General features: G+C 38.9%; 6 protein-coding genes across 6 annotated transcripts; 4 read left to right on the top strand and 2 right to left on the bottom strand. All coding sequences in view use genetic code 12, as the record gives it.

Moving 5' to 3' along the window:
- Positions 1-1,097: 1,097 nt before the first annotated feature.
- On the bottom strand, positions 1,098-2,105 carry CORT_0G02410 (hypothetical protein; the record flags this gene model as incomplete). The annotated part of the gene is made up of 1 exon (XM_003870998.1): positions 1,098-2,105. One exon carries the CDS (start codon positions 2,103-2,105, stop codon positions 1,098-1,100), a length of 1,008 nt encoding a protein of 335 aa, XP_003871047.1.
- A 188-nt stretch (positions 2,106-2,293) lies between these two features.
- CORT_0G02400 (Trm9 tRNA methyltransferase) lies at positions 2,294-3,058 on the top strand (the record flags this gene model as incomplete). Its single annotated transcript, XM_003870997.1, has 1 exon — positions 2,294-3,058. One exon carries the CDS (start codon positions 2,294-2,296, stop codon positions 3,056-3,058), a length of 765 nt encoding a protein of 254 aa, XP_003871046.1.
- Positions 3,059-3,189: 131 nt separating this feature from the next.
- Positions 3,190-4,299, top strand: CORT_0G02390 (Ppm1 protein; the record flags this gene model as incomplete). The annotated part of the gene is made up of 1 exon (XM_003870996.1): positions 3,190-4,299. One exon carries the CDS (start codon positions 3,190-3,192, stop codon positions 4,297-4,299), a length of 1,110 nt encoding a protein of 369 aa, XP_003871045.1.
- Positions 4,300-4,331: 32 nt separating this feature from the next.
- Positions 4,332-6,533, bottom strand: CORT_0G02380 (hypothetical protein; the record flags this gene model as incomplete). Its single annotated transcript, XM_003870995.1, has 1 exon — positions 4,332-6,533. One exon carries the CDS (start codon positions 6,531-6,533, stop codon positions 4,332-4,334), a length of 2,202 nt encoding a protein of 733 aa, XP_003871044.1.
- Positions 6,534-7,933: 1,400 nt separating this feature from the next.
- On the top strand, positions 7,934-9,295 carry CORT_0G02370 (Reh1 protein; the record flags this gene model as incomplete). The annotated part of the gene is made up of 1 exon (XM_003870994.1): positions 7,934-9,295. The coding sequence occupies one exon, from the start codon at positions 7,934-7,936 to the stop codon at positions 9,293-9,295; it is 1,362 nt and encodes a 453-aa protein (XP_003871043.1).
- A 975-nt stretch (positions 9,296-10,270) lies between these two features.
- CORT_0G02360 (Ppz1 protein phosphatase) lies at positions 10,271-12,160 on the top strand (the record flags this gene model as incomplete). The annotated part of the gene is made up of 1 exon (XM_003870993.1): positions 10,271-12,160. One exon carries the CDS (start codon positions 10,271-10,273, stop codon positions 12,158-12,160), a length of 1,890 nt encoding a protein of 629 aa, XP_003871042.1.
- Positions 12,161-12,207: the final 47 nt, after the last annotated feature.

The following is a 12,207-nucleotide window of genomic DNA, read 5'->3' as shown; positions in this document are numbered from 1 at the left end:
GGCAAAACTATGTCAAAAAAATTTCTTGAATACAATCCCAATTAGGTAACTCCGAGATTGTAGTTGTGTAGTTGGATAATAATCTGCTCTGGCATCTTTAAAGCTTTCGGTGTTGAAGTTACTCATAAAGTATTCTCTACTGCCTTCATTAGATGTCATCGTGTTTGTGGCACCTTTGGCGCTTGCTTCTTGAAAACTTTAAGACCGCGTAGTATATTTTTGACACTTCGTTGTTTTGGCTTGAAATTGCAGGTGTTAATTGCCTGTTCTACGGGACCAACTGCTAAAAATAAGTCTGGTTAGTTTTAGCTGATCATGCTATCTTCGCATTGTTTGGTTCTCCTCAAAGTATTTTATTTGAGATTTGTATCGGGGTTGATGCATTAAAAAGTTCAACGTCTTCTATCTAATTATACATTTACTATAATATGAAAGCAAGTCGCAAAGCTATTAGCAACAATTCCCTTCCACCGTCTTGGTTAACATGCATTTATTGTCTCACAATCTTTATCATATTGTTGTAAAGGCACGGGATTGTTTATGGGCCAATTTTTACGTGCTGAGAGTTGACATATCTCTTGGTAATGCAACCATCTTCATTCTGATAATCTCAACATTATTTTTCTTTATTGGATATGAATAATGACTCATTCACCCACAGCTATTTTTACATTGTTCCATGTTTCATGTTCTCGAAATAAGTGTATGTTACACATGGGTAAAAAGTTTCTGTGACGGTGCCCCACTGCAACTTGGGTTTATCACGTACATAGTAGAATGATTGGTATTGTTTTGAGAATACACCTGATATAGAGTTCACAATTTTGAATTTTATCATTAGTCGTTATTCAAATAGTGTCGTGCAAACAAAACATCCTGCAGGGTTTATTTGTATACTGTTGGTTGCCTTTAACCAAAAGCAAATGTATGCTATCGACAAAACCATAAATAGAAATGCAAGGTACCAGTTCAATTGATCAGGATGCATTAGAACAAAGAGATCAATGATGCATTCAAGAGAGATCATCAATGAAGATTGTGTCGTTAATGAATTAGTAAAAGTTCCCATAACCGCCACTCTCAATGGACACTGGTCTCTAAGCCATTCCTCTCTCGCTCGACCCATACATGGCCTCGTTCAATTTGAGTAACATATCCTGAGATCTTTCCAAATAGCCCAACCAAGAGATATTTTGTGATTGACCCACATCTGCAACCAATCGAGTCAATTGATTGATGAGCTTTCCGCTTTCTTTGCCTTCATCAAGCTTGTCTAGTAACTGTTTTATATTGGATACTGTCTTTTTCCTATAGGACGCAAGAAGCCGCACCAGCAAGTTGTTGCGTGGTCTCAGCGGAAGCTGCAATTGGTCCTCCAAGATTGTTTGAATTTTAAAAGCAGTATTTGAGTCACCCTTCATGGTCTTGGAGAGTCGTCCGGGGAAGTTTATCACAACTTCATCTTTACCACTCACTAGTTTGTTGTTTATCGTCCAACGCAAAAGTGTTATATATTTCACAGCTGTGGCTAGCTTTTCGATGGTTCTTAAAACATCCAAGGTCCTCGTCTTGTTTACTGCCTGACCAAACCCAATTTCAAACTCCAATTCATTTTCGAAATCTTCAGATTCTGGTCTGCTGAATAGGTCAACTTCTCCGTTAAGAAAATGATACAACACTGTTTGCGCTAAGAAGAAGGGTAAATCATTGGAATGGATGGACTCCAAAGTGTAGAAAATCGCTACTTGTAAAGAATCTGAGGATATTCCAAGCGAATTCTCATGATGTAAAATTAGATCCATCATATAACCCTGGCTCACATTGCCAACGTGTAAATCATCCACTAGAACCAAGCCCAAGTGTTGTACATCCAAAGCTCGAAGTTCCTCATTAATCTGCATTTGAGCAGCTTGAATCAAGTCAGGGAGGATGAAATTCTCATTGTTGAATCTTACTGCTATGGGAATAACAACCTTAAAGTCACAATTGAAGTAGTGCCGTAGAGTGCTAAGTTCGTTCGGTTGTCTGTTGATTTTAATTATCCACAGAATTAGTACAGCCATTGCCACGCATATGTATATAAACGACTGCTTTAAAATTGACATTTTCTTACTCCTTGTCCTGACACAGTTGAAATGTAGTGGTGTAGTGTGGTGTGGAGACTGTCTTTGAAGAAGCACAAAATAGCATTGTACTCAAGAAGCGAAGAAAAATGGAAGATTGAATTTTGAGAGAGAGAAGGTGGGAAATAAAAAACTGAACGAAGAGAGTCCAACTTTAATCATAAACTGCAATGTCCACGACTCCCTCACTACCTATAACTCGAGATATTAATCCGTCGGAGCAGGAAGAAACGTATGTCCATGATGTCTACAACGAGATAGCGTCTCATTTTTCCAAAACTAGGTATAAGCCATGGCCAATAGTTGAGAAGTTTCTAAAAGATAGACCAAAATATGCAATTGGGTTGGATGTGGGGTGTGGAAACGGTAAATATTTGAATGTTAATGAAGATGTTTATATCATTGGTTCGGACAGGTCCGTGGGACTTATAAGTTGTGCACAGGATGTATCCAACAACAAATATAATTTAGCTATTGCCGATGGTCTTTCGCTACCACATCCTAATAATAAGTTCGATTTTGCTATCTCCATTGCAGTGGTACATCATTTTGCCACTGAGGAAAGAAGGATCCAGGCTATTCTGCATATTTTATCTAAATTAAAAAAAGGTGCACAATGCTTGATATATTGCTGGGCTCTTGAGCAAGAAAATTCGCGTCGTGGTTACAAAGAAGGTGATGACCAAGATGTACTAGTTCCCTGGGTGCTCAGTAGCGCGTCTAAGAAACCAAAGAAGAATGACTCTGCTGGCAACACGAGCTTCCCCAAAGGCAATGTCGATGAAAGTGCGCAGGCAAACGAAACCAAATACAGGTACTATCATTTATACAAACGTGGAGAATTACCTGCAAATGCGCTTGCCACCGGGTTGTGTACTGTTGTGAATGAAGGATATGAGAAGGACAATTGGTGGGTAATACTACAAAGACTGTAGGGTTCAATAAAATCAAAACACTCTCCTTTTAAAGGTTAAATAGCAGAAAAATTGAAAATATAAAATTGTTCAATGTAAGTAACTTACCTAACCTACTTTTATGCTTTTTATTCACGGAGAACAGCAGCAGTATGAATTCACTACACGAAAGACACGATAAGCTTATAAGAGCCACCGATCTTGATGCATTGAGCTGTCGCTATAACATGAACATCAAACTGTACCTCAATCCATCTGATGAGTACATCGAGGATTTGATGAAGTCATACAGTGCATACCTTCAATTCTGTACGGGTTATACGTCGTTATCATCCTCAAGAAGTTTGAAATCACTATTTCAAGACAGAAAGTTGCCAATCATAAACCGTGGGACATACTTGAGAACAAGAGCCATTAGTGATGTGGTGGATGAATTTGTGAAAGAATTCAAAAGTTGTCAAATTATATCACTAGGAAGTGGATCAGATACCAGAGCATTTACAATACTAGAGAAGCTGCCACACGTTATATATCATGAAATTGATTTTGATGAAACCGCCAAAATTAAAAAGCTCGCCATAATGAAGAACTCAAAACTTCGAACCCTTTTGGGAGTGCAGGACGAAATTGCTCCTGAAATTCATTCAAAGGAGTCGTTTGCAGCGTATGACCCTGATCTACATTACAATAATTACCATCTTCATGGAATTGATTTGAGAGAAGTGAATTCAGGTACAGTGTTGAAGGGCTTTAATGCAAAGCTTCCAACGATAGTTTTAAGTGAGTGCGTTTTGTGCTATTTGTCACCCGAGGAGTACTCTTCAACGATCAAGTACTGGACCAGCTTAGGAGACAACTTGACTGGAATTTTGATCTATGAGCCAATGTCTTTAAGAGATCTGTTTGGTGAGACGATGAACCAGAACTTACAAGGCAGAGGTTTGAACTTGCAGACTTTTGACAAGTACCCCGATCTTGAATCAAGATTGGAATTCTTAAAATCCGAATGCAAACTTACAAAGCTACGTATGACCTCGTTAAGCGATATTGGTGGGTACAGTAAGAAGAAGCGTACTGGTGAGTCATGGATCAGTGCAAAGGATTTGCAACGAATCAATGCACTAGAGTTTGTTGATGAAATAGAAGAGATCAGACTTTTGCTTGAACATTACTGTCTTTGCTACGGGGAATTTAGATCATTAGAGAAAGCTCCATCATTTGAAGGGGTTGATAGATGGAGCTGGCAGATACAGGATCAATAACTAGACAAGTATATAGGTACATTTTAACTTATTTAGGGTTCTTTATACTTTCTAAGATTATCCCATCCAATAGAGTTTGCATTGGGTAGTTTCACCACTTCGATTCTTGTCAAATACTCATCATTTGTGTTCGTTGGAAACGTTGTGACATATTTTATGGGGTTTTTGATTGAAGGAACCACGTCCTTGCTTAAGTCTGCCACGTCTCTTAACTCTAAGGGAAGTTGTCTCAATATTTCGGGATGAGCAGCGGGGGAAACGAATTTCGAAACAATATCAATCTGAGGTGTTTCTATTGGTTGTGGAGGTTTCAAAGGGGTGAGAAATTGCTTCTTTTTTAGGTCGTAGTCGCGTAATAGATCATTTTGTTTGCGTCTGTACTCCGAATCGAGAGCTTCCAATTTCTCTGCAAAATCAGCCCCTTCGTCATCTTTATTAATCGAGTTGTCAAAAGATGCCTCTAATTCCAAACGCCGCCTTTTTTCTTCCATCTCCTTCCTTTTTTCAACAAATTCCTGTTTTAGTTTCTCCTTTGCTGCATGTTCATCACTGAATATCATCCGAAGTCTTTCTTCACGTAGCTTGTCATCTTCAATCCATTTCTTATGCTCGGATAAAAGGCGGTCTCTTTCTTTGAGTTCATCTTTTTCCAGTTGCAAAGCCTTATACTGCTCGAGGTCAAATAATTTAAACTTGAAATAGCAGTTCCATGTCTCTTCTGCTATTTCACGATAGGAATTAAGTAGAAAGTTAAATTGAACACTGTTGTGCAACATCTCGAGATTCAAATAGTCTTCCGTATATTTGCGCTGTTCTGCAAGCAATCTCTCCACCGAATTCTTATTGAACCTCTCATGAGCCAACCCCTTCAATGATTTGTTGTACTTCTCTCTGTTTGAAAGCTTCGTCTTGTGAAATCTCCTACGGTCGCTTGACACTGGTATTTTGCTTATTTTTTTCATCAATGCACCATCTTTATAGTTCCCGGAGCCCGGACCCCGATAACCTTTTGTGTAAAAGTACTTCGAATGATGGTAGTTATCACTTTCATTGCTAAAAACTAGTTGCTGAATATTCTTTGACATCTTAATTCCATCAGTGAAAAGAAAAGACGAATTCGATGTAGTATTCAACTTCTTTGTATTGAATGATTGCAGTGGCGCTTGTTGGTTTGATGTGATGTAGTAGTTTGGTACCTTGCATAGATGGCTCACGCTGAATTCGGGAATGTAGCCTTGTCCTGGAACGACTGATTCACTCAAGTCCAAGGTATTGGGATCAATGTGAATGTTGTTTTTCCTCGACCTACCGAGCGGTTTTCTGAGACCTTGTCTTTTCAAGGATTCAGAACCCCCCTCAATTTGTATATCCAGAAAGTTGTTTGAACCCAAAAGTAACTCCCTCTCGTTGAAATTGAGTTTGGTATTAGGAAGAAACCTTAGCCCAGGAGTCAGGAGAGTTTTGTAAAAGTTCAATTTTGTTGAAGAGTTCAACGTGCCAAACAGAGTGTGATTTAACTGAGTAGTGGATTCCACTACCCCATATTGAGGAAATACTTGGCTCACCGTCACTCTGTCATCGCCCAGCGACTCCGATTCTTGGGTGCGTTTGTGAAAATGATGGTGTCTAGCCTGTTTCAACAAAGCCCCTTCTTTGTCTTCCTCTTCCATCTCCCCTTCCTCGTACGCATCGTCAACTTCGTCTTCCTCTTCATCATCTATAAGTGGTTCGTCTTCTTGTTCTTCTGAAGCCACTGGAACAACACTATTGACTCTACCAGGGGAAGATATATCCTCGATGAGATCTTCATCGGCGTAACCGCTATTGTAAAACACGTCCTTGTTCAAAATTCTCAAATATATCAACGGCAAGGATATATAGAATAGCTTACTCGACTGGTCCTCTTTGGATATAGCCCCCTGAGTAAATAAAGCATCATTCATACTGGGATCAGTTTGAAGTATATTCTTTTTTTCAATTCCATGCTTTGAAAGCGACAAAATCAATTGGTAGGAGGATAAGAAATTCCACAACGTCGCCAAATGCTTTATCAAAACGTAGACTTGACCGTTATACAGAAAAACGGGTATTGCAATACTCCCTGGAAGGGATTTTAAATCTATGCTCGAACTTTTATTCGTTTGATCACCATTTACAAATTCAAGAGGAACCTTTTGTGTACCAATAGCTCGTTTACTTTGTCCATGTCTTGGTAGTGTCACCGATAACATCATCTTTAGTTGCAACAAAACACCGCTTTTGTAGTAAGGGTTCAGCAACGTCAAAGAACTGGAAATATTGGTGTGGAAATGAGACTCGCTTCCCGTAGTGACTGATTAATCTTTAAAGGTTTATTTTGACAACCAATACGATTTCCTGCGGTCTTTGTTGTTGCTTTTCTTTTTCTCTTTCTAAGAGAACATATGGTCGTGCGCGGCACGATTCCAGTTCTGTAAGAATGGCTCTTGATGCTCGAAGTTGAGTTGAGTTGAGTTGAGCTTGACGTATAAATGTAGGCTAGAGGATGCAGTCATGATAATTTACATGTTATTTCTACAATCTGGTGAATTCAAGAGGATGCACTGATTTTGTAGGATTTTGTGTTGATTCTAGTTCAATTTATAAACATATAAGCTCATACCTGAAAAATTATACAAACCCAAGTCATTTATATCTTGATAAATTATAGGGTAAATACAAGTGGATTGAAACTTAGCCAAAAAATGCGCCTATTAAACTGCATTCCATCATTAGCTTTTAATATATCTCTATCTCCTCCCTGTCTATATATTTTGCAGCTTAAGAGAAAAAAAAAATTGGGTTCCTGATTGTTACCTGTTTTTCGCAGTTAACACATACTTTCCAATAGATAGATTATGCTACAACAGTAAAAAGTCCTTTTCTTCTTTATCATTGTCATTAGCACGCTAGTGGTGTATATTGGGAACTTCCGTTCCCTCTCAGGCTATTCCAAGCCCAGATTTAGGCGCAAAATGCAAATTATACCAAGAATGGGGCACCAACTTTTGAAACCGCTAAATAAGTGGAAAGCCAGCATAGGGTCCCCCATTAATAGAGACAACAAGAGCCACGTGAACCGATAAAAAGCCCAAAAAAAATATTTTGAGTGCCCAGAGACGGCAACACTATGTCAAATTTTTTATTTGGACTTATATGTCCGATGCACGTGCATAAACTTGATAGTCTTGTGATAGCTCTAAATAAGCTCTCTTAGTCGCATATGAACTAGTAGGGGCTAGAGGTCGTATCTAGAGCCACCATAAAAAGCTATTCAAATGTATATATCTGCGGCTGATAAAGTCTCTGACAAGTAGCACTGTCACTCCTCGATATCAGTGAATTCGATTCATTGACTTTTGCAAAATAGTGAACGCTACTATATGATTGAAATAGTGCACCGGTGGTGAGGGTTGTCATCCAGAAAAGTTTCAATAATATATGTTTGTCCGAATGTCCCATTTGTGCCCTGGTTGCTTTAGTAATGATCTAGGGCTACTGAGTTTAGAAAAAGGTGTAGTTTTACCATTTACCTGAAGCAAAAGATAAGTTGCTGCGACAAGCGATCAAATTTTGTTTCACTGACTCATTTCTTTTCTTCTCTTCATCTTAACAAATGAGTTATTTACCTAATGGGTCAAACCCAGCAACAAGCTCCTTCACATGTAACACGTGTGGCATAAGATTTATCAGTGCTGATTTACAAAGACAACACATGAAGACAGAATGGCATAGGTATAATTTGAAAAGAAAAGTTGCCCAATTGCCTTCAATATCGTCTGAAACATTTGCTGAAAAGATTTTAAGTTCTAAACTTCGAAACCATGATGACCAGGATCATGAGGATGAATATGGTTTTTACGTCGCAACACGGAAGAGAAAGAATAATTCTAGGAAGCAGAACAAAAACGCCTTGAGGTCCATTTACAATCAAAGAGGAAGAGCACAAACTCAGACAGATACCCATGGAATTACAGAACGAAGTGCTAGTCCTGCTCTATCTGTTGCATCCGAATTTTCCCAATTTTCACTTGGTGACGATCACGAGAGCTTTGTTGAGATTGAACCAGTGTACACGGGATCTGAGTTGAACTTTACAGAATCGTCAGAACTTACCGATTCTGGTAGTGAACAGGAGGATTCAGTATCGGAGGACGACTTGGATTCAAATTTTGAGGAAACTGATCTCGTACAAGAAACGTCTGACATTAGTTGTTTTTATTGTGGACAGAATAATCATGACACTGAATCAAACATAAAACACATGTACAAGAACCATGGATTGTATATACCAGAAAGGTCATTTTTGGTTGATGTACAAGGTTTACTTGAGTATTTGGGTAATTCGGTTTCCAGGTTTGAGTGTTTGGTTTGTGGTTTTCATGGTAAAAATTTGGTGAGTATTCGTCAACATTTATACTCAAAGGGACATTGCAAGTTGCCATACGAAACTAAGGAGGAGAAAGAACGAGTGGCACAGTTTTATGATTTTATAGAGGAAGAAGAAAGTGAAACAGGCGATAATGAACGAACAAGTCACCCAACTAAGAAGCACGTGGGATTCGAAGAACCGGAGGGATCTTCAAGTGCCGCTAGTAACGAACATGAGGAAACAGAGACCAACCTGTTTGGATCAGAACAATCTTCAGGTATAAATGACAATTATACCCTTGTAAGTATCGATTCATCAGGAGTGGAATTGACTACACCAATAGGTTCAAGAATTGGGCATAGATCAATGCACAGGTACTACCGTCAAAACCTTCCACTTACATTAACCGTAAGGGATGAAGGCAGACGAACACAAGCGGTAGCAGATAGAAGATTTTCACCGGGAGTAACTTGGAGTCAAGTCACTAAGCAAGAGAAACAATCACAGAGAGCAGAACAAAGTGCAAAGAATGGCGAAATCAGAAAAATTAAAACAAAGAAGGCAAACTACCAGAAGCATTTTAGAGATGAGATATTGGGTACATAGGTTATGTGCTTGGATACTTTGCAAGGTGCTTCTGGTGATGGTATATATATTTGTATCATTTAAAACAACAGCAGATCGAACTTCAGCGATGAATCCTTTGCCATTTTGAGTGGATGCGTATATGTTGTGTATCAAAATTTGTAGACAACCTTCATTTGGATGGTACGACTAGATAACGAATATTGTTATCTTTATTATTTAAAAGCGTCTCTAAAAGGGGGGGGGATATTTTCGTAGACACTGTTATGCAGCTTCCAAAAACACCTGCAATTGTGTTGGTAAAATAGGATGCAAAATAAAAATTGCAAAATGCACCCCCTTTGAATCGCAATTTCTCATGAAAACTATATTTGCAAGAGACTGAATTCCTCTTGAGTGATGATGTGAGAGCTTTAACCTCTTTTAAATCCCAAAGCGGCTATTTTGAGCCAATGATACTAAATTACAACCGTCTCATAAAAGGAGGATCCAAAGCTTCTTCTATCATCGTATGGTGTGTGTGTGTGTAACAACGTGCTAAGAAAAAAAATATATTGATAAAGCATGAATAATAATACAATGATTGTTGTAATAACAATGAACAAACCGAAAAAAAAAACAGAACCCATTTTGAATGTTTCTTTAACATAGAAAAGAAAACACACATATCATTTCAACAAAAACTATCCTAAAAACAGGGGTTACTAGATTTACACTGGGTAATACATCACCAAACAAGAACATAGTATTGAGAAAAGTACTTTTCGCACTATTTTTAGAAAGTCGTGGTGGAGATAAAATTATTCATCCTACAATTGCTCCTATTCTTCCGAGTTCACGAGAAAGAGTCGCACACTGAAAACATTCGTTTCTCCATACGAACACACTGATCAGACATACAACACCGTCAACTACATACCGGACCGCCTCTCTACTATAAGCAATAACTGCATTTTATATCTACTAGAATCAGTCTCATCCGCACATCACTTCCTAATGGGTAACAATTCATCCAAACAGAAAAGTTCGAGACTTGGTGGAGGTGCACCATTGCAGCGCACAGATACATCCAATTCAGCCAAGTCAGGAAGATCAGTTAGACTGAGGTTGTCTATGGGTAGTAGCAATAGTGTGAATAACAATAATAATAATAATAAAGAAAATAACGGCCGTGGTAACGATTCGATTGGTAATCATGGGGCTGAAAATAATGGCAGTAATGGCTCAAATGCAGCCACTGCCATATCACCATCAAAAAATCGGTTTGATGATAGTGCAGGAGGTGGAACAAGTCCAAGCGAGCAGTTTAATGGACCCAGGTCACCTTTGAAGTCGTTGTCACGAAAGAATTCATCATCTGAAGTAAATTCGGAAATACCGTCGTTTTCAAGAAACAACAGCTCATCCAACTTATATTCCACTTCTTTCAATGACAATACCAACTTGCCCCCTTCGATGATGCAAGTTCAACCGAAGGAACCTATATTAATCCGAAGGAACACTAATGAGACGGTAAACACTTCGATGAGTGTTTCAGGACTTGAATCTCCGTCAATGAATTCACCGCAATCAACTTTTGTCAATAACAACAACGGTACGAATATATCACGGACGTCAACAAATCATTCCTTGTCATCCTCTATGAACAATGCACCAATATCACCTCAAAATACCCACTTGATGGTTTCTAATTTGCAATCTAATGATCCTTCACAATCAGATGGGCAGCAACAAAGCTCCCAGCCACCCAAGTCTCCTTCCCTCTCTGCCAGTAATGATGATACCAAAAGTATACAAAGTAGCAGACAATCGCTGGCCACGGACTTGACCGACCTTGCAAAAACTCAATCTTCTGTGAATAACCATTTACACAAACAATCAACAACTTCTTCTTCAATAGGCGGTGGAGGTAATACAATAGAGATAGAGGACTTGATACAACGGCTTTTGGATGCCGGTTACAGCGGAAAGAGAACTAAGAACGTTTGCTTAAAGAACACGGAAATCCAATTAATCTGTGCCACAGCAAGGGAGATATTTTTGTCCCAGCCTTCACTACTTGAGCTTTCTCCACCGGTCAAAGTAGTTGGTGACGTTCATGGGCAATATGGAGATCTAATTCGTATTTTTACCAAATGTGGATTCCCACCACAAACAAACTACTTATTTTTAGGTGACTATGTTGATAGAGGAAAACAGAGTTTGGAAACAATTTTGTTATTGCTATGCTACAAGATCAAGTATCCAGAGAATTTCTTTTTGTTGAGAGGGAATCATGAATGTGCCAGTGTAACCAGGGTTTATGGATTCTATGATGAGTGCAAACGAAGATGCAATATCAAAACATGGAAGCTCTTTATGGACACTTTCAACACTCTACCGATAGCAGCAATAGTTGCAGGGAAGATATTCTGTGTTCACGGAGGGTTATCGCCAGTGTTAAACTCAATGGATGAGATAAGAAACATTGCGCGTCCGACAGATGTGCCCGATTTTGGACTACTTAATGATCTATTGTGGTCTGATCCCGCAGACACAATTAACGAGTGGGAAGACAATGAAAGAGGGGTCTCTTATGTGTTTTCGAAAGTTGCCATAAATAAATTCTTGAGCAAGTTTGGATTTGATTTGGTTTGCCGAGCCCATATGGTTGTTGAGGATGGTTATGAGTTTTTCAACGATCGAACATTGGTGACGGTATTCTCTGCTCCCAATTATTGCGGAGAATTCGACAATTGGGGCGCAGTGATGAGTGTTTCCGAGGAGCTTTTATGCTCCTTTGAGTTGTTAGACCCCTTGGACAGCGTAGCATTGAAGCAGGTTATGAAAAAAGGAAAGCAGGAGAGGAAAACTGCACAAAGTTTGCAACGAATTCAATCTAGGTAATGCAAATTGGTTAAAAATTGCTCGATTAAATAGCCACATATATACTT

The sequence above is a fragment of the Candida orthopsilosis genome, assembly GCF_000315875.1.
Source record: "Candida orthopsilosis Co 90-125, chromosome 7 draft sequence".
Taxonomy (NCBI): domain Eukaryota; kingdom Fungi; phylum Ascomycota; class Pichiomycetes; order Serinales; family Debaryomycetaceae; genus Lodderomyces; species Lodderomyces orthopsilosis.
The sequence above is the reverse complement of the archived record's forward strand: the minus strand, read 5'-3'. Positions and strand labels throughout refer to the sequence as shown.